At 38.2% G+C, this 22,762-nt stretch overlaps 1 protein-coding gene across 4 annotated transcripts in view; it reads right to left on the bottom strand.

Moving 5' to 3' along the window:
• mtor (mechanistic target of rapamycin kinase) overlaps positions 1–22,762 on the bottom strand; it is a 356,079-nt gene that overhangs the window by 81,545 nt on the left and 251,772 nt on the right. For all 4 annotated transcript variants that reach the window (XM_072586719.1, XM_072586721.1, XM_072586722.1 and 1 more), the window contains 4 exons: positions 18,610–18,710; positions 15,413–15,528; positions 10,397–10,474; positions 2,217–2,324 (listed from right to left, as the gene is read on the bottom strand). In XM_072586719.1, coding sequence (XP_072442820.1) covers positions 2,217–2,324; positions 10,397–10,474; positions 15,413–15,528; positions 18,610–18,710 — 403 coding nt within the window. The remainder of the gene's footprint in view (positions 1–2,216; positions 2,325–10,396; positions 10,475–15,412; positions 15,529–18,609; positions 18,711–22,762) is intronic.

The raw sequence follows: 22,762 nt of genomic DNA, 5'->3' as shown, positions 1-22,762 counted from the left end.
AAACTGAAAGTCAATGCTGCAATCCGCAAGCTAACACAACTTAAGAGGGAATCACATGGGTTGCATGGTGGCTCAGTGGTTGGCACTGATGCCTCACAGCGCTAGGGACCAGACTTTGATTCTAGCCTTGCGTGACTGTGTGTGGAGTTTGCACATTCTCCCTGTGTCTGTGTGGGTTTCCTCCGGGTGTTCCGGTTTCCTCTCACAATCCAAAGATGTGCAGGTTAGGTAAATTGCCCACAGTGTTCAGGGATGTGTAGGTTTGGTGCATTAGTTAGGGGTAAATGTAGAGTAATAGGGACTGTGACTGGGTGGGTTACTTTTCAGAGGGTCAGTGTGGACTTGTTAGGCCAAATAGCCTGTTTCCACACTGTATGATTAATCTTGGTGAGTCCAGAAGTAAGGTACACTGCTTTAGAATTAGGGGTCACACGTTTAGCACAAAAATGAGTGGAATAGTTTTCCCTCACAGATTTGTGCAAGCCTCAGAAAGCAACGGAGACCGGATCATTGAATATATTTAAGGCAGAGATGAATGATATCAAACTTATAGAGGGTAAGTGGGAAAGAGAAATTTGAAACTCAAACAGATCCTCTATGATCTTTCTGAACGATAGAACAGGCGATGGGTCAAATGGCCTACTTCTGTTTCTCATTCATATATTTGTAAATCATTTCAAGTTCCCAAACTAGACTGCGATCACCTGTTAGAAATGTTAAGTGTGAACAGCACTGGAATCATTGATAGAAGACATGGAGTAAAACCAGCACGCCAACAGTGCGATTTACACAAAGAATTGTCAATTCAGCACTGTACTAAAAGGCTGCCAAGAACATTAAAACTGTGCCTCAGCACGAGTTAATACCTTTATGAGAGAAGGGCAGAAAGCAAGGGGAGGAAAAGAATATTAAATCATTAATTTGGCAGTGTGATATAGAAACATACCCAAAGACCTCATTATTAGAGCATACACCACCATTGGATCTGGCTTACATCATTGGGCCATGCTTGCCAAAGAATTGTCAGTGGCCAAAGGAAGGATAAAATAAAAAATAAATTGAAAAAACACACTCTTATAAAACTAAATTAAAACTTGAAAAGCTAAGGCTTATGAAATAAGGAATTTTGTGGTCTATTCATCTTCAAACACAGTCAGCACTGGGCATATAATCATTTGATTGTAAAAGACGAACTGAAAACAGCTTCAAATGTTCTGCCTATTTTTATTTGCAAAGTCTGGTGTATGTAAACGAGGGCTTGAATGCCATCTTAAAGAGAAACTTTACAAATTTTCTTTAACATAAAATAGAGTACTTGTCTTAACACATTTCTGCTTTCCTTCAAATATACACCAGGAAAAGCAAACTGAAGTAATCCTGGCCTTGAAACAGTGTGTGGAAGCAACTTTGCATTCATCAAATAATACAAGATAAATTCTACAGGGAACTGAGTTTTTTTAAAATCAGAGTTTTCAGAACTAAATAATAGTTGAAGGATTCTGAAAATATAAAGACTTATAAAGAAATGTTACAGCACAGAAGTTAAGAGTATATAATGATACCTCAGCTTGATTGAAGCAAAAAGCAAATCTAAATTTCAAGTGTTGAAGATAATAAAAACTTAAGTATCTGTAATACAGTGGACTAGAGCTTTATGAGGTACCACTGACTCCACTTCTTGAACTAAAATGTTGAGGGTGTGTGAGTCCATTTACTAACTGAATGGATGCTCTTGCAGCATTTCAACACTAAAAGCAACATTAATTGCTTTAAGGTTAGACTGCTTCTCCTATCTCGAGAAGGATCGATTGTCTAACACTACAATCTCCACAGCACCAGAGGGAGCACTATCCACAATTAGGATTACATGCAATCCCACCATGCCAAGAATCCCAGGAAAATCCAAGGACTTTGCAGTAATGCAGAGAAGAGCACGGTTTAGGTGGCTGGGTTTTGGAAGGTGTCGAGTTCCAAGTTGTAAAATAAAGACTTTGGTGGTTGTGCTCCCAATAGCCCAGGGCTGGGTCGTGTGCTGCAATGGAGATCAAACTCCTTGCCTAACCCATACGAATGAAATTCCTGGACTCCCAACTATTGTATGAGCTTTCTGTCATGGGTCAAATACTTGCATTGGTGGGATGACCATTAGTTTGTCACTTAAGAGCCTTGAAAGGCCAAATGGTGGGCAAACCATTCAACAATGAATGCTGACTTGCCTGAAGTCGTTCCCACCAGGTTTGCCTGATGATCTCCCTCCGCTCTGGAACCAGTTTATATTGGATTACCTCTTCCAGTTCTGACAGCATCTGACAGGAGACCATGGCCTAAAGAAGAGAGATTCAACACTTATTACTTATTCTTGTTATTCATAACTTGTGGACACAAAAAGTGAAATGAGGAAAGATCATTGCATTTATCCTAGGTATTAGATGATACAACTGTGGAACATATTAATGTATCATGTATTAACAGTAATATGAGTCCTATTTTAGGTTCTTCTCTCAGGAGTTAACTTAAGAAAAATCTTGCCCATTCTCCTTCCAACTTCCAAAGGTAATCAATTAGTAGACTATGTTAATGTAACAGTTTAAACTGATGTAACTGATTAGAAAAGATGGGTTAATGTACCCCAACTTCCTAAGAAACATATTAAGTCCATCCATTAGGCTAATATCAAATATTAGCTAGCAAATCTTTCTGCCTTCAATGATCATATGCCAAATATATCCACCAGTCTTTTAAAATTGATGCAAGCAATGTTGCCTGCAATCAGGTCTGTTCACTCTTTCCTTGACCTACAGAACCTTTGTGACTAATACAGTACCTGAAGTTCAAAAATATTAGATATAGAGTCATTGAGTCATGCAGCATGGAAAGAGACCCTTTGGTTCAACTAGTCAATGCCTAACATAATCACACACAAAACTAATCCCACCTGCCTGTTCTTGGCTCATATCCCTCCAAATCTTTTCTATTTACATATTAATCCAAATATCTTGTCAACATTGTAAAAATTGAAGTCTGACTGCTCAGTGTTACAAATTACTCAAAAGTCTTTATAGATTCTGGTAATTCTGCTGGACATGAAGGATTCGATGAAATTATGTAGGAAAAGAAGGGAATTCTTCCAGTATGGTGCTCAACATTCTGCCCGCAACACTAAAAATGATGGAACTAATTAAACTTTCCTTTGGAAAGAGTTTGCTAGTTAAAATAAACTTGCATCTTCTGGCATAATGGCTGCTGTTGTTCCAAGGCTTTGGTGCCTGATCATTATCCAAGTTCAAATATGTACGTCAAATGACACCAAACTGAGAGGTGCTCCACAAGCAATCAGATCATTTAAATTTACTGCAGCACTTCACACGTGAATTGTGAATGCCTTATGAGAAGAAAAATTTAGCAATAGAAAGAAAATCACTTAAAATGAAAATGGCACGTCATGTAATCCAAGGGCCATGTGTCAATTCCATGTATGGTTACTGTGATGAAACGACTACAAAATAGGTCCAGTTATCACATCTGTAGCATGTTCTAAAACATTTCACAGGTCGTTAATTACTTTTCAAAATGTAGATTCCATTTTGTAGATGAACATGGCAGTCAAGGTGCCCACTACAAAATCTCTTGTACAGCAAAAATCATTCACATTAGTGATTAACTGTTTTGAATTTCCCCTTCACTACAAGTGAGGGCAAAAAAATGCATCTATAATAAAGCTGACCAAATTTTAAAAGATGCCTCAAAGTGCTTAATATTCAATTCTGTTTTTGAAGTGCAGTCATTTTTCACGTAGTACAATATAAATTGCCAATTTGAGCATTACAAGCAAGAAATGAAATTAAAAATTAGCCCATTGATCAAAGAAAGAATGTTAGCAAGAATGCTGGAAGAATTTTCTTTTCTACAATTATTACCATGGGACCTTATTACATCCACAAAACATGTCCTTATCTTCATACATCATCTGAAAATTAATAAACCAACATTACTTATTTACATGAAGTGAGATGCGACATATAACTTTCCCATTCGGGATTGAAGTGCTCATTTAGCTGACTAGTGACAGAAATCCATTGCAATGGGCTGTAAAGATACACTTGATTTTTCAAAACTTAATTTCCTAAAGTAAGTATGAAAAGTAATGAAATCCTTTTTTTGTAAAAAATGCAGTTTAAATGAATGAATTTTCTGAACACAAAATAGGTACAATTTTTCTTCAAGGTATTTAATTTTAAAATTTTAGTTCAAATTATGTTTTGTGTACAAATATTGCTGATCCCCTGGCTGTCCATATGGCAGGAACTTGGGAATCTAAGTCACTGCTTCGATGCATGATAACATATGACAGATTATTTTATAAAAGTTACTTTTCATATTATGTGATAACTAGAAAATAAAAAAAAAGTTGATAATTTCAGCCAGTATTACAACTTTTCACAATAAGCCAGAGCAAATTTAAGATCAGACAGGGAGACAAAAATGGGATTAAAATTGGAAGCAATTTCCCCCCAACCCTTGCATCAGATGAAATGCATGCTTACTGCTCAAATTCATTTACCATGAATTTATTATATTTCTTTCTCTTGAGACCTATTTTCCTTATTTCTTGCTTTCCATACTGTGTTAGCTCCTCTCTGGGGTGCTCACAGCAGTTCATATTTCTTTGAATAAAAGAAAATGAAAGTCCTTGTCTCTCAATGTTATTAGAATACTCAATGTACCTTTTTTCTACATTCACTGGAGACCAAAATTGTTCAATTTGAACGTAATTTCCTTACTGGAAATAAACTTACTGGCATCTAACTCTGAAGACTCAAACAAAATTGCATACTTCACATTTTGACAGGAGATGATTAACTCTTGGAAGAATATTACTTTTGTGATTTTTTTTCATGATCAAGAGTGACATTCAATTATATATTTAAGAAGTTTCTGATCCATTCATGTTTTATAATTAGTTGCTGTGCAGTTAATTCACTCATTGGAAAGTGAGTAAGAAGCCAAAGATCCCCAGATAGCATCTTCCAAATCCACAACCACTTGAATCTAAAAAGACAAAGGCAGCAGATACATGGGAACTTCTGCAAGTTCCTGTCCAAATCACCGTCCTGGCAGCACATGGATTACAGCGGTTCAAGAAGGCACCTCAACACCTATGGGCAACTACGATGGACAATAAATGCTGGCCTACCAGTGACACCCACTTCCCAGAAGTGAATAAGAAGTGAGCACCTGGGTTAGTATCTCTGCCTCTGAACCATTTGGGGTAAAGTTCCAGTCCTGCTACACACAACCCTGGCCAAAGGAGGTCAAAGTTTCACCACAAAATTCTGGGCTGCTGTGTGAAAGAGCCTTCCTGTTAATGGGTAATTTAATCTTTAAAGCCCCTTTGTTGCACAGGGTTAACATCTTAATTGGCTAGTATAGTCCACTTACAGATACTACCAGTGCAAAAGACCTCGTACCAGAATATGCCAAAATCCATTTAAATGGCAATTTGAGATGGAGATGGAGAGTGAAAGTTTAAGAATAATTTCAAAAGGTCCCTTTGAACAAGGATGGATGATCAAACTAAACAAGGACGAAGTTGGAATGGACAGGTCTCCTACTTCGTATAGCTCAAATTAACAAAGCAAAAGTGGAACACAAGCAGTTCTCTTTACCAAGTCAAAAACAGCTTATGGCGACCACAAAAAACGTGTCCTTAAAAGTCAACCAGTTCAGTTTGCAGAGATTGGACAATGTGCACAAGACATTGCTCAGTGATCCACAAGCAATAGATTAAAGTTGTGCTATCTTGTTACATCCAATTATGAAAGATGGGTCTAAATGAACATCCCCATTCTTAATAATGGTTAAACCCAAAAAGTGAGTTGAAAAGTTGAATCTGAAACGTTTGCAATCATCTTCCGCCAAGGATGCTGAGTAAATGACCTATCTGTGCCTCCTCTGAAAGTTCTAGACATTGCAGAAGCTAGTCTTTAACTAATTTGATTCACTCTAGAAATGGCTAAGTGAACTATACATCAAAGGCTATTATCTCCAACGATATTTTGGGCTGTACTATTGATGATCTGAGCAGCAGAATTAGCTCCATCCTCAACAAAGCTGCCTCAGTGGAGCTACACTGGCATCTACATGGCAATATGGAAAATTGTTTAATTATGACCTATCTGCAAATACAGGACAAATTAAATCTGGTCAGTTACCACTCCATCAATCTCTCACTCACTTGTGGAATAATGCAAGGTGACATTGACAATCTTATCAGGCAGTTCATGCCCATGGACTTTCAGTTTGGATTCTGCCAACACCACCTGGCTCTAAGCCTCTTTACAACATTTGTCCAAACAATTCAAGAGGCCAGATAAATGTGGCTACTCTTGACATCAAGACTTCACTGCACTGAGCATTGGACCATGGAGTCTGGATAAAATATTGCACCTCATAAATGCAAGGCAATTATTATCTCTCCTTGATGTACAAGGACATCATTTCACTGAATCCTTCATTAACATCACTGGGATCTGACTAGAAATTTAACTGCAAACCAACCACATGGTTGCAATAGCAGTTCACAAGTTGGTAATTTTATGGCAACTATCTATCTAATTCCCCAAGCTTTGTCTACCATCTACAAAGTACATGTCAGGAGGGTGAGAGAATATTCATTACTCAAGACAACTGACACCGTTCAGGACAATGCAGTCTGCTTGTTTTTGGCATTTCATCCACTATCTCAACATTTAGTATTTCCACAACGAGTGTATAGTCACATCAGTGTGCATTACTTACAAGACGTAACAATGCAATTTGCTAAGGTTCCTTGTAAGCCACTTGCAAAATTGACTCCCCACCCCACTATCACCCACCTTGACAGACCCAAAATCTAATACTCCAAATTTGACATGCCCCAGCCTGAACTCCTGGACCCGAAACCACCTCTGTCCAAACCAACACGACTCTCCAACTTCAGAGAGTCTGGCAGACTAGAACTCCCCCACATAGCCCTGACACCCAACAGCCCCAAAACTGTCCACATTCTCACCCTCCAACAATCTCTGCAACTTAATTGATGCTTCCCCATCTGCTGAACTAGATATTCCTCCAAATAGCACTGTCACAACTCATCACCCACCTGCATTAAGCATTCTTTCATTCACCTGGTACCCACCCCACCCTCCCTATTACCTATCTGGCATACCAGCTACCTCATCCACTTGGCATACTTTCTTTTTATCTACTCACTGGCCACCCTACCACCTTCATTTACCTTTCCTCAGTTGCTGCCAATGTGGCTTTAGAATGATTAACTCCTGAAATATGGCAGCAAGTGTCATTAAAAAAGGATAAGTCTTTGTCCATGATGTTGCTCCTGAGCAAAGACGATTTCTCATGGCTTCCTCCAGTGGACATAGTTGGGACAGGTGAGGCTTGGAATTCAGGTCATAAAAATCACCAAGTAAATAGATGACTTTGAGAAGAATGCCCTCAGTCAACTCCATTCTGACAGTAATTGGAATTTCTTAACCATTTTCTTCAAGGACCATGCACACTGTCCAAGAGTAGCTTACACATTTCTAATGTGCAAAGGGGAATATTCAGACAGATATGCAGAAACTGAGAATCCAAACTGCCAAACTTTCTATGCATCAAATTGCATCTTGGGTGGCACAGTGGTTAGCACTGCTGCCTCACAGTGCCAGGCACCTGGGTTTGATTCCACCCTCAGTGACTGTCTGTGTGAAGTTTGCACATTTTTCCCCTTGGCTGCGTAGATTTCCTCGGGGTGCTCCAGTTTCCAACCACAATACAAAGAAGTGCAGGCTAGGTGGATTGGCCATGCTAAATTGTGCATAGTGTCCAGGGATGTGCAGCCTGGGTGGATTAGCCATGGGAAATGCAGAGTTACAGCGATAGGGTAAGATTTGGGTCTGGGTAAGATGCCCAGAGAGTCAGTGTGGACTTCATGGGCTGAATGGTTTGCTTCCACACTATAGGGATTCTATGATGACCCAGCATGTTCTCTGATCTATGATCTTCATTGCTCATCACTGGCTCTCAGTATCAAATACCTCAAAGTAAAATAATGCATTCTTGTGCCACTCCCCTTCTCTCTCAACCTATTCTTGTATTTGAATTTCTATACATTACAGGCAACATTTTCTTTTAGCACATTTCTTCAAATGCAAATAGCAAACTGTATAATAAAGAAGAGGAAGTGCAATGACGACATCAGTATCACATGATTATGCAGAGAGCTCCAGAAAGATCAGAAGCTCTAAGAAAACATACATATCTATTATAAAGCATTACAGAAGAAAGAGAGGACTGTAGATGCTGGAGATCAGAGCTGAAAATGTGTTGCTGGAAAAGCACAGCAGGTCAGGCAGCATCCAAGGAGCAGGAGAATCAACGTTTTGGGCATGAGCCCTTCTTCAGGAATGAGGAGAGTGTGCCAAGCAGGCTAAGATGAAAAGGTAGGGAGGAGGGACTTGGGGTGGGGCGTTGGAAATGCGATAGGTGGAAGGAGGTTAAGGTGAGGGTGATAGGCCAGAGTGTGGGTGGGGGCGGAGAGGTCAGGAAGAAGATTGCAGGTTAGGAAGGTGGTGCTGAGTTCGAGGGATGGGACTGAGACAAGGTGGGGGGAGGGGAAATGAGGAAAATGGAGGAATCTGAACTCAGATTCTCCTGCTCCTTGGATGCTGCCTGACCTGCTGCGCTTTTCCAGCTATAAAGCATTACACAAAAGTTTAAAGGAAAGCACTTTGGGAGTTAAGCAGATACAGTTAGGAGGCTAAAGCCAGTTAGATGCAATCACATAACAAAATAAGTAAAGTCGCCATAGTCTCAGAGGACTAGAGGCTTCCCTCTCGTTACAGAAAGATGACCTGAGAATCGCCAGAAGGTGATACCTTTATGGTAATTCAAATGGTGTGGGAATTGAACCCATGCTGTTGGCATCAAACCAGCCCCCTACCCAACTGAACTAACCACATTAGAGAATTTTTAAAAAATCACTAATTTAGGGGAAAAATTCAACAGCTATTTAAATCTCAATTTTCTATACAGTTGCAACTGCTATAAACGAATTCTGAGAAAACAGAATGCCCTGAAAATTAATCAAAACACAATAATTCAAATGCAACACTTATGTGGATATCTATAGAACCGACCTGCAACTTACAGGTGTTGTAACCTCAAAGAAAAAAACTTTCTTACCTCTGTGCAGCTTCGGCATTATTTAAGCCAGCATTCCACAAGGCATTTCTACAAAACAAATCAAGCCTACTAACCTGCAAAAATTTATTCCTTATAGTATACTCAACAAAGATCAGATAATACAGCTCTTGATGTCTACAGGATGTAATAACCAGGTTAGAAGGAAATTACCATTAATGGGAAGGAAAACTTATGAGTTTGCCAATAAATTTAACATTATTGAGTTATTCATCAAGGTTTCTTAATTTTGCAAAGTAATATATATCCTTTTAACTGAGTAATAAAGTGTTTGAATTTGATTCCACCCCATATGGAATTACAAGTTCAATGGTCTGAAGATGCCCTTTTTAAACAAAAAGAGCACCCAAATGATGAAATAAGGTTTTGGGAATGAAGGACAGTAACTACTTTAAGTATCTTAATTAGCTTTTCAACTTAGTTTCAACAACCCATAGATCACAATTTATGACTCTGCTAAGGAGCTGTCCAGAGTACTAGGCATTCTGATGTATGTTCTTAATATAGTAAATACCAACCAGCAGAAAATGACTAGTTTTTGGCTTTTATTTGCCAAAACAAAATATGATCTATTAACTCAAGCTATTAAAGCCACATGGAAACAAATCAAGTCGATGGAAATCTCGAGCATAGACTTGACACTGGCATCAATAGAAATGATTAATTATTGTGTTGTATGCTTTTAACTATCATACTGCGCCAGCCATATTCACATAAATGTAGCAGTTGTAACTTTTATATTTTCCAATTTTAACAATTTATTAATGAAACAACCCACAGTTCAAAACTAATGCAAAAAGTATGGGCTACCCGATAAATAGCTCAAACAAACTAGCACAAGTGTCTGAGTGGCGAGTCGAGAAATGTTTCTAATTATAACAAGCAGCAGCATTATTGGCAGTTTTCACCAAAAAGTTCTTCTACGAATTCCAAAGCCTGTATTATTATAGAGACTGAACTATAGTCTAAATTGCTCTTGCACAGTTCAGTTAGAAGCTGGTAACATGGTATGACATTACTTGGCAGCATTGGGTATAGGGAAAACTGCCAGTTTCATCATTTATTAGACCATAAGGCATATATCACTAATGAACAAACTATGAAACATAAGAAAAATAGATGGATCATGAAGTTCAATCTTTATTAGACTTACCCCATAGGCACGGCTGTAGCTCTCTCCAGCCATAGCAGTTAGCTCGGTATCCAGCAAGTCTCTGGCCTTGTCAATGCACTACAATGAAAGAAGAAAAATATTAGATTGCTTTATTAATAGGTCTTATATCAATATGCTGCTTCATCCTTATTAACTCTTTCTTCAAATCCTATTTATAAACCACCACCAGTTCAACACTGCACCCACTCCACATATCCTCAACCACCAGAAGCAGCCAGACACAGAAATTGTGAAGTTCAGCTGAACATGGGAATAATTCCGTCCGCGACCCCCCCCCCCCCCCCCACCCCGAGCAATGCTTTTGTGGCCAACAGCAAAAAAAAAAGCCACCAAATATAATTATGTCTCTGTTCCAGTAGCTAGATACGTTATGGCCCGAGATTGAATATTTAACTTCAGAGGAAATCCAATACAGTCAAATGAAGCAAGCTTGAATAAGTATGAAGCTATGTGACACAGGGCAGCAATTTCACCAAATTCCTATTTCCAGCTTTCCCCCCCCATACCCTTTAATTATTCTTCAACATTTCACATCTACTCTCAGTTTCCTCCTATATTAAGGAGTTTCCTCCTGAGCAGTGGTTGCTCAGACCCCACTCTTGAAATAAAAGCATTTTTTCTCTTACGATCACAACAAGCAGACCCACTCTCAGTAACTTTCATACTTGTTCATTAAAGCACAAGGTATTCCTAATATTAGTATCAGTGGTGGGCATAATGATAACAAGAAGATATCATAAATTAGAATTCTCTACTAACAGTCGCAAATTTATGCAACTACGCAGCTTACACAATTTGTTTATTGTAATTAATCTAGTTTTTAAAAAGGTATTTATTCTTCAGGTTAAAGCAAGTTAATTCTAATTCATGAGAAAAGAAAATTGTTGAAACTTTGTATATAATCTATGTATCTTCAGATATGACTGATTACAGTACATGAAAAATCTTTTGAATGCAAGATATATTGTTACTGTAGAGGACTCTCAGATTTCCCAAAAATCATTAAAAAAAAAATTGCCAGAAGGAAAGGTCCCTTCAAATGACGTCTTGGCAAATATCTGAAGGGACTGCATAAGCTGATCAACATTAGCCTTAGCCAAATTCTGCATGAATTACATTTCATGTGTCCTTTGAACATCTTTAAACACATATCTGCCTTCCACTTGAATACCAAACACTATTATTACTCAATATATTATGAGGGGTAAACAGCAAGTACCTGTATTTGCTGAAACATCAAAATTAAACATATGAATTAAACTTTAAAACATACATGCTGCAGTACTCTGAGGCATGAGGAGTGAAGAAACTCAAGCCAACATCTGAAGTACATTAAGCAGTACTGAAATGATTACAGCAAGCAGGAGTACTAAACATAAAAGGAGGCACGGGTAACAAATATGAAAATAAAATTATCTCCAGCCCAATGTTATTAAAGATCTGAGTTTTATGCATGGAATTGTCAAAAGCTGTGAATGATTTATTAATGAGGTCAGGGGTTGCTCCAACTAGAGTCGACAACAGGAAGTAGGCTAGAGCAATCAGGGCTCAGTATGAGGTAAGAGAAAAACAGCTGGTAGTAAGAATGATAGACCTAGTGACATAATTTTAAAGCCTCATACGGCTGGCGTAGAGATCAGCACTCAGCATGAGACATAATCTTCCATGCGTGTGCACAACTGAATGAGGGGTTTGGAACCATAATCACAGCCTTCTTTAGTGCCTCTGGTGCCTTTGATCAAAATTTAATCAGATTTCTAAATTTGTTTTTGTGAAGTTACAGAGTGGAAATGTAATGCTCACATACAGATGAATGAAGTGCCCAGTACATAAATCTGTTCAGTTTCAGTAGATGTGGGGAAGATTGAAATCATTAAAAAAAATTTTGTATTCATGTAATTATATCACCTTTAGGAGAAAAGATTTTGAATTTGCTAGTACAAAACAGGCTGACTAGCATTTGAAAAACATTATAATTTAATTTCTTGGTGGACACCAGAGACTAATCAGTGGAATTGATCAGTGGAATTTTAATGTAGGTGATAGCCCGCTGCTGTTCATCAGTTTTGATGAGGGGTTCCATTGGTAAGGAAAGATGCTGATGTTTTGTATGAAGAGTGTTTATCTTGAACATGTTTGCATCCATATCAAAAGCCCAGAGACATGAAAATATTGTAAACTAGAAGAGGCAATTTTTCAATTGTTTAGCATTAGTGCAATTGCGTTTTAGTACATTACAGAAGTTGCAAATAGATTTGTGGCATATACAAAGTGTATTGAATTGGTTGAATTGCATTGAAAAGGATAGTGATATTGAGTAGAAACTCTAGCCCTGCTCTTTTAAATCAAAAGTTGGTTCGTATCCCACCCACTGTTTCAACACACATCTGCACGTATATTATTCAGCATCTTAACATTTTGGCTGAAAAGCAATCCTCCTTATTTCTGCATTTATATATGCCATTTTGTTTTGTATTGACTGTTGTTTATTAACTCGTGTGTATAAGGAAACCCCCTTACTCTCCCTACTTGAAAGGGATTGCATTTTTATATTTATACTTATTTGTGCACATTTTATGGCTTTAAGTTGTCCTAAAGCACTCCTTCACAATTCTAGGTGACTACATTTGAAGTGAAGTCACTGATGTAATATAGAAAAATACAGCAGTTTCTGCACAACAATTTACCATAAACAACACTGAAATAAAGATTCAGAGAAAGCACTTTTCTGGTCAAATTGATTTCAGTAAGTTGAAAATAAAAGAGCAAAGATATACTCAGTATGTTGTGAAACAGTGGATGGGATATGAATTAAGTTGTGATTTAAAAGAGCAGGGCCAGAGTTTCTACTCAATAGCACTATCCATTTCAGTACAATTCAACCAGAACCAGAGAAGAACACCTTGGAATTTAAAGGGTAATTTATATTTTAGTGAAAATCAAGTTTCTTTATTCTTTTGTATTGATTTGGAAGGTACAAACCTTGGCTTTGCTTCAGTGTATTTTCTCGATAATACAAATGGCTGCCACTGTGTACTGGTGGTGGTAACAGCAAACATTTACAGGCTGCTTTGTGTTGGATAGTATTGAGTTTCTAGAGAGCTATGGGATCCACACTCATCAAGGCAAGTGAGCTGCATTAAATTAGATTCTCAAATACAATGCATAATTTGATGAACAAGTTTTGAAAGTCTACAGGTGAGTTACAAGCCTTAGAATCTGAGCCTCTGACCTGCTTTTGTAGCCAGAGTAGCTCCAGTTAAGTTCTTAGTCAACGGTCGACTCCATGATGTTAAAGGTGTGATATTTAACATGTTAGAATTTGGAAAAGTGTTTGGAATAAATATATATTTAGTAGATATCTTAAATAGGTAATAGAATGGGTTGGTGCTCAATGTTTTGCATTGATTGAAACTGTTTAAGACTTTGTTTCCCTCGAAATGAACTCATGTAATGATTACTTTCATGTGGCAAATGTTACAAGTAGGCTGAAAAGGAGACATGAGATTTCTGAAGTAGTGGTAGAGCAAGCTTTTAGATAGTTAAAACAAAAGAATATCAAAGCTGAACTAGAATTTTCATTTAGCCTTGCTTAATGGGATTCTTGCTGAAATGGAAAAATGAATGTGCCTGTGGAAGTAAAATAAAAAACTTTATGCTTCAACAGTCTAATCCAAAAAATAGAGCCTTGAGTGTGAATGGATGTGATGAACTAAACCAGCCTTACTGCTTCAGGCTCAAATAACTGATAGCCCAAACAACGGATTACCTGAAAATAGTTAAAACTTAGAAATAAGATGAAAGGAACATAAAACCAGTTATGGGAAACAGTCGAAGGCGAGATAAGGAAAGAAGGTATAAAGTCTTGATTGATCAACTGAAGATATGTGCAAAAGCTTTAAGACCTCATAACAGTGAGATGACAAAAGGACAAGCTTCTACCCTATGATTTAGACTAAGAATTAGACATTTTATTGGTATTTTTAATAACGGAAACTTTTATGACGAACAAATGCCCTGCCAAAAGTTCACTCAGATTAATGTCCGAAAACCACTGTGAAGTGAGAGACTGTGAAGCCTCCTAAGGGTAGATACATGTTAACAATCTTGGGTAATTTGTAAAGTTGTGATGACACAAGACACTGAAACAAAGGGAGAAAAGGAAAAAAGCAAAACTGTTTGTTCATAGCAGCCGTGCCTGACCTGGACCAGTAGTCATGGTCACACTCTTGTGCCGTATAAGTAGTGTGCTATACATATTTTTAATTGATTTATTCAAACGTCTTATGACTTGCCTTCTGGCCTAGAGGCAGGGACACCATCACTGTACTGTAAGAGACCTAACTACTATGTTTTTGATATTTTCTAATCAACCTGATCAGAAATGTTCATACGCATCTCTACAGCAGATGGGACTTGAATCAAGCTTTCCTGGCCTAGAGGTTGAGTGACTGCAACAGCACCTCGAGTCCTTTACTGTGTTCTGTTTTTCTCTTGATTTAGTCTTGCTATTTTTCCCTTACTAGTTTACAACTTGTAGATATTTTATAACCAGTCTGCTCACAGATATTATACACATATGTAGAGTAGATGGGTTTTGAAACCAGGCCTCCTTGTCTGGAGGTAGGGTCACCAGCACTGTACCAAAACAATTCCACTAGTGTGATGTATTCTGTATTAAAATCTCACTAAAACTCAACAGACCCTGTGTACCAATTTTTCTAATCAACCCGGTGAAGAGATGGTACATCTCTGGAGCAGGTGGGATTTGAACCTGAGCCTCCTGGCTCAGATGTAAGAGAGCCAACAGTTTGCATTCACTCAATACTTATTGATTAGATAGTGGAGGACAAATTGTGCTTAACCTAAACTAACATCAATTGGAAAGATTAGATCACTATTAGTAGAAATGTTATTGAATATTAATAGGAGTCGATCAGATAGTCTCTTGTCCTGATCAACTGGAGAAATTGTTCTGTCAGAACCTACACATACCTGCTGGGCTAAGGAGAAGAGGTCCTGATGTAATGCCAACACAGCTCTGTAGAAGGCACCATCATGAGTATCTCTTGGAATCATACAAGCATACTCTTCCATACTGTCCCAATGACCTATTAATAAATACAACAAAGCATAATCAGCAATGAGCGAGAAACCAGATATGAATGCATGGTATTAGCTGAGGTGTTACGTAATACGTTATCAAATGAATCTTGAGTGGTTAAATTCCCAGTTACAGGATATTTGTTATGTTAAGCAAAATTGACTTCATTTTAAAAGAAAAGCAGAAACATTCCACAAATAACCAGCACTTCTGACAGCATCTGTGAAAAATAGAAACAGAACTAATGTTTCAGGTCAATTATCAGATTATCAACTTCCGTTTCACTGTCACAATTGCTATACTGGTTCTCAATAAAAGCGCAAAGGTCCAACTAATTATTGTCTATTATAGTTGGACAGGTTTTAACTTGTTTCACAACAAATCCCATGAATGTGGCACTTATGTCGGCTTGTTAAATAATGTCACCTGGCAAAACTTCCAGTAAAATGAAAATGCACTTTTTGAAAGAATCGGAGTGACAACAGATCATTTCAGTGCCAACAATTTTTCTTCTTTTTTAAATCATGCCCAGTTTTCAAATGGAAAATGTAAGGCTCTAAGCAGCTTCATTGTTTTCTACCTATTATCTTTAAATTCTACCTGTACTCTTTCATTATCTGTCCCTCATCTATTTTTCAGAAGAATTGGTTGCAAATCAATTTGTTTACCATGAATCTCCTCTTGGGTTCTACTGTCCATTTGGTAAAAGGAAGAAACACCGTAAAATTAATTTTCAATTACTGAAAAAGGCTTTGGAGAGTTGTTTTGAAGCCTCAACATCGAAGAATGACTCTGTTCCCTCAAATCTGAACAGGCCAATCCTGAACATACATAAGAAGACTTCTGTCAATGAATTAACTTGCAGCAGTTGGGTGAGAAAGGCCAGTATTGGAAAGAGCAGAATAAACATGATCATTTTCAAATTCCACTTGTTTGGGTTGACTAAAATACAGAGGGACCTCGATTACCCGAATGACACGGGTGGAGAGTATATTGTTCAGATAATCGAATATCAGATAACACAGTTTAGCCAAGCATCGGGACCTTGCAATCTCATTTGGATAATCCACGTTTGGATAATTGAGGTTCCTCTGCATACCGAAAAACGAAAATATGAAACATGCAACTTCACAAAACAGGAACTTTGTTACTCAAATATCTGTGGATTAATAGTTACCTTGTTCCCCAGCCACAGTAAAAGGAAAGCTTAGAAACTAAAGGAAACACTTTTCTCTAATTTCAGCAAGCTGCTTGATATTATATTCTGGAGTCTGACAGCTGTGAATGGCCTCTCCTGAATAATCAATGGCTGCTCTCAGCAAGCGAAAAATATCCAATCTGAGGCTTTTTTCAGTCCAGTAAAAACAAATGTGTGTTAGTAACTTCATACTGGAGAAAACGTCTATACATCAAAGCAGAGCAGTTTGGAACCTGCATCAATAAAATACTAAAGGCATATTACTTCTGGTTTTCAATTTTCCTTTCTCCAAAAAAACGTTCTACAGTGCAGTCTAAAACACAGGGCAGACTGTTTGAGTGTATGAAATCCTTTCTCTCCCCCTATAATCCTCCATCATTTGCCTAGACTACAATGCAGTAGTTAATATGAGACTTAATCTCAAATCTTCACAAATATTGTTGCAAATCAGTTGGTAGCAACTGTGTGACAATAGCTCAGAAAGGAAATAACTTCCATTGCAATAGAACTGGAGCTTAAATAATAAATACAGCAGAAGAAATCTAACTGCACTTCATATGACTTGTGGCATCTCATGATGCTGCTACAATTCACTCCACTAGTCACAGTTTGTTCAAGAATTTGATTAAATTGTTGCCATTGTGATCATGAGTCCTCATTTTAGACTTTAAAAGTTGCAATTTATGAAAAAATAATGAATAAGGGCCGGTGGGTTAAGGGGTCAAATACTTTTAACCAAATTGCCCTTGTTCCACAGGTAGTATCTTGCCAGGCTTAATAACCTTTGAACTCAATAGCTTAACTTTAGTATCAGATTCTTAACACGGAATGTCCCCTTTAATTCTAGTTAAAATGTGGACCTTGATGTAACTAGAGTGATTGAGGTGAACTGCATGAAACTATTGAAAAGTTGAATAAGTAGATGAGGGAGAAAGGAATAAAAGTTGTGTTGTGGTGAAATGGCATAAAGTAGAATGGGAGCTTGTGTGGCAGTTAGGTCAAAGGGTTGTATCACTGTTACAATTAGTATATCATAGAATCTCTACAGTGCCAAAAACAGGGCAATTGGCCCTACAAGTCCACACCGACCCTCTAAAGAGGAACCCACCCAGACCCATTCCCTTACCCTATTACTCTACATTTACTGACAAACGCACCTAACTGGCACATCCCTGAACACTTATAGGCAATTTAGCATGGTCAATCTATCTAACCTGCTCATCTTTGGACTGTGGGAAGAAACTGCAGCACCCGGAGGAAACCCACACAGACACGGGGAGAATGTGCGAACTCCACACAGACAGTCGCCCGAGCTGGAATCGAACCTGTGCCCCTGGTGCTGTGTGGCAGCAGTGCTAATCACTGAGTTTCACCATGCAAATTAATATGATTAATTCCACACAATCCTTTATAATATAATCCCATCAGGAAAGAGCTAACATTTAATAGAACATGACAGTAAATAATGAACAGCTTTGAATGAAAATACAAAGTTACAGATAATGAAATCTAGATCATAATACATACTAAATATACTTTGTTAGGTCAGGACCCAAAATCTCCAGTGTGTCTCGGTGAGAAATGACTTTTAATGAGGCACCTCAGTGGTTGCATCTTTGCACAAAGACCATCTTTAACAGACTGATGAACTGTGCCTTTATTAGAGTACATATTTGAACAAAAAGGAACTGTCTCCAATTTAAACCTAAAGAGTCAATTTATTATTCTTTTCTTTTCCAGATGCACATCCATCCTCATCAGAAAAAAAAGAGGCTTCCATACAACTAATTAGCAACAAATTCCAGATTACACTGGTAAGATTAAAGTGAAATTGTAGCAGTAACACTAATTGCACATTGGACACTTTGATAATTGAAGGTAATCACATACCTAGTCCCCATGCAGCTGCAGCTGCCATTCTTGCCATTTTTGCTTGTGTGTCCTCACATACCATTGTCCACTTTTCACAACACTGCTGATGGAGCTGTCCCCTGAAAGAACAGGTGCAACAAGTTTAGACTGCGGAAATTTTCAACTACCGTGGATGTGAGTCAGAACACGTCCTTTTTCAAAAACCTTTGAATGATATTGATTTACATGTTGGTTCATTTTTTAAACATAATTCTTATTCACTTTTTACCAGAACACCATACCAGAAATTGGTTAGGTGGCATTTTTGGCACATTTTTAGAGGATTTCTCTCCCTGAACTTTAGCAAGTTTTCTCATGCTACTTTCCTTATCTATGTACCACGTCCCTCCTGCACCCGGTCATTGTAATTTCCCCATTTGCCACAGGCTACTGTAGGATTTTCAAGAATTCCTGGTGCTGGATCATCTTTAAAGTCTAGCCATACATCCAGTCAAGCACTGGCAGTCCACAGCTTCCCTGCACTGTTTGTCCCACAAATACTGGACTGAGGGTAACTGGTACCCTGCTTTGCTGATGGGAAATGTAATTGATGTCTTTGGAGTATGCTCTGAGATACTGGTGACTTGATAGAGGATCGGAAGAGCAACTGGCGAGCTTGAGACATCATGTAACTGCTCTGAATTACATTTCAGGAAGTGTTGTCCTCTAGTTTCTATCTAGAGTATGAGAGACTGGGAAACTACATACCAATGAGGTGAGATGCCATAATAATGGGATGTTAATGCATGTAATTTGGCCTCTGGCAACTCACTAGGAACAATCTCATCTTGTCAATCACTACTTGGTTCAAAAATGTAACTTTGTGCTCTAGCTGTGGGAAGCTCCTTGTTGCCAATCTCAATTGATTACCTGAACTTTCTTGCCGACACCCATGTTGTTCAGTGCCAATGAAGATACTGTCACATATATTAATTGATATATACTGGTAAAGTTGCGCATATAAGCACAATGGTGTTACAACTGTTTTGATGATGGATGACTGAATTTGCAAGATTGCCCAAGAGTACCTAGCTTGTCCAGAAATGCAGCTAGGTATAAGATATTGTGGAGGATGAGAGATTATTTATCACGTCGAACGGAATTCTCATCATTCTTCTACTAAGGTGCATCCTTCTTACGCCTTGAAACTATAGCCCAGTCATAAAAGTTTGGAAGCTTTACTGACCATGAATATTAATGCACTATCTGGATGTTGTTGGTAAGTGGTGGCATAGGCTTCCTTACATTACATTAAGCCACATGAATCACAGCAATATATCAGTTTGTTTTAACTCAAAACCAAGTAGTTAACACTCAGCTGTACTTCAAACTAGATTTACAGATCCATAGAAAGGGCGTGAGAGATTGTGATGTGTGGATGATGCATTATATTTAAGATGATCTTAATAAGTGAGTAATCTGGACCTTTTGCTTCAATCTTTAATCTCTGCACATCATTAGAACACATCAAAACCTTACAACATGAAAGCAATTGTGTTTTGGAAATGCTGAGGCAAGAATAATCACGTGACCCAGACTCAGACTATCGGAAGGTCCACAACAACAGGGAAAATATGTTCATTACCCTCAGTGCTTGTTCTACTCCCTAGTATCTCGATAGTAGCAAAGTGACACGTGAAATTAGAAAGCAGGCGAATCAAAAGCAAGCATCAGCAAAGCTTAGAATGTGGGAAAATGTGAAAAACACAAAGCTAAAGGCACTCTAACTGAATGCACACAGCATTCACAACAAGATAGATGATTTAAAGGCACGAATGGAAGTAAATGGGTATGACTTAAGTGCCACTACAGAAACATGGTTACAGGGTGATCAAGACTGTGGACTGTATACTTGAAGTTATCCACATTTAGGAAGGCCCTGGGCATGTACTGTTTATACTCATAACAAAATGGCCCATGCCTGCTCACACAAAATGGCTGAAAAAGAAAAAGAGGTAGCCTGCCTTAGAATTAAAACACAAGATGTGGAGATAAATAAGACTAACAGTCTGTTCCAGCCTTTAATTAAAGAAAATGACAATATCTTTGAACAAAGTTACACCAAGGCCATGACAAGCAACTAATCCTAGCCCTCTTTATAAAAGTAATCGCCTCAGTGAATGAATGAACACCAAGCAAGAGATAAGCCCAATCATTCTTTAAACAATGTCCTTGTAATGACTTAAAGTTATTTTATAGTTATTTCTTTGAAATGAATGACTTCAAAACAGGTTCTAGTTAGAAATTCCCTTGGGAATTATAAGGATAGTTTCTAGCATAAAAATATATACTTACAGCCAATGTTTAATAGAAGTATTAAAGAAAATGTATTTAGACCTAGATGTGAAAGTTAATTAGCTTCAGAAAATACCATCCTGCACCCTGAACAAAATAGATTGCTTACAGCCCAAAGTACTAAGAGTAGGAAAAGCTGTATTTAACCTTACACTTTAGAACTAACTTCCTAACAAAACTCAATATTATAAATCTTACAGCAACTAATTGAAACTAACTGCCTTCATATTTTTGCATGCATAATTGGGACAGTGGGAAATATAAGAGTAATAACAGAATTTAATAAAAACAGCACAAGACATAATAAATAATCAAATTCAAACCGTGTCTACAGATAAAACCAGCCTGAGAGGCCTGAAGAAGGGGTACAGCAATAAACTTTAGAATGCAAATGAACAGGATGCACAAAAATCCCAAGGCCTAGAGATTATAGTGTCAGTTAAACACCATGAGATCATGGAAAGCTGAGGCTGGTCAAACGGGTGCCCATCACTGATTGGGTGTTTTACTGGATTGGGTGTATAGATTAGGAGGGAAAGACTGTAGATTCATAGAATACCTAGAGTGTGGAAACAGGCCATTTGGCCCAAAAAGTCAACACTGAACCTCTGAAGAGTAACCCACCCAGACCCATCCCCTTACCCTATTACTCCAAGTTTCACTTGAGTTGTGCACCTAACCTACACATCCATGAACACTATGGGCAATTTAGCATGGTCAATCCACCTAACCTGCACTGTAGGAGGAAACTGGAGCACCTGGAGGAAATCCACGCAGACACAGGGAGAATGTGCAAACTCCACACAGTCGCCAGAGGCTGGAATCGAACCTGAGTCCCTGGTGCTGTGAGGCAACAGTGCTAGCCACTGAGCCATCATGCTGCCCACTACAATTCAGAAATGTATAAAAATACTACTTTTTACTGAATGTGTTAGATCAATGACACATTCTATCCTCTGACCTGATCTAAAGATTAAGCAAATAATTGAGTTTGTATGTTGAGGCCAGATTCAGGGAAGATCCTTTGGCCCTCTCCCTGTTTTAACTGGTTTCTGCATGAATAAACTTCCACCTGCTTGTATCCTACCTGTCTCCCAAGTCTTCATTCCCCTTCAGAGAAAAACACTCCCACATTAGCAAAAAAATGTCAAAACAGACTGTAAAAGTTTCTACAGGTAGGTTGGCTAACGCTTGGCTAAAATGTAGGCCCATTAAAGGCATAGTCAGAAGATCTAAGAGGAACGTAGAAAATAAATGGCATGTGTAGGCCATTCGGCCCTTTGAGCTTGCTCCACCATTCATTCTGATCATGGCTGATCATCTACCTCAATAGTCTGTTCCTGCTTTTTCCTGATCCTTTGATCCCTTTAAATCCAAGTGTTATATTCAATTCCTACTTCACATCATACAATGATTTGGCCATCACTGCTTTCAGTGATATTGAACACTCTCTGGGTGAAAAAATATCTTCTTAATCTGTGTCCACAGGTTCTGAACTTCAGACATAATCCTAGCTTAGTCAGCCTCTTATCATATCCAAGCTGTGCCAACTCTGCTATCTGTCTTGTAAATTTTTGCTGCACTGTCTCTATAGCAAGAGCATCCTTCCTTTATATAAGGAGACCAAAACAACACATTATTCCACATGTGGTCTCATTAAAGCCCACATCTAATTGCAGCAAGATGCCCCTACTCCTGTGCTTGCATCCTCTCATTTTGAAGACCAACATACCATTTACCTTCTTGACTACCTGCAGTACCTGAATGTTTACCTGCAGTGACTGATGTATGAAGAAACTCATCTGGCTTGCTAATGGCCTTCAGGGAAGAAAATCTG

The sequence above is a fragment of the Chiloscyllium punctatum genome, chromosome 16 (genome assembly GCF_047496795.1).
Source record: "Chiloscyllium punctatum isolate Juve2018m chromosome 16, sChiPun1.3, whole genome shotgun sequence".
In the NCBI taxonomy this organism is placed as follows: domain Eukaryota; kingdom Metazoa; phylum Chordata; class Chondrichthyes; order Orectolobiformes; family Hemiscylliidae; genus Chiloscyllium; species Chiloscyllium punctatum.
Note: the sequence above shows the minus strand (reverse complement) of the source record. Positions and strands in the feature narration are given on the sequence as shown.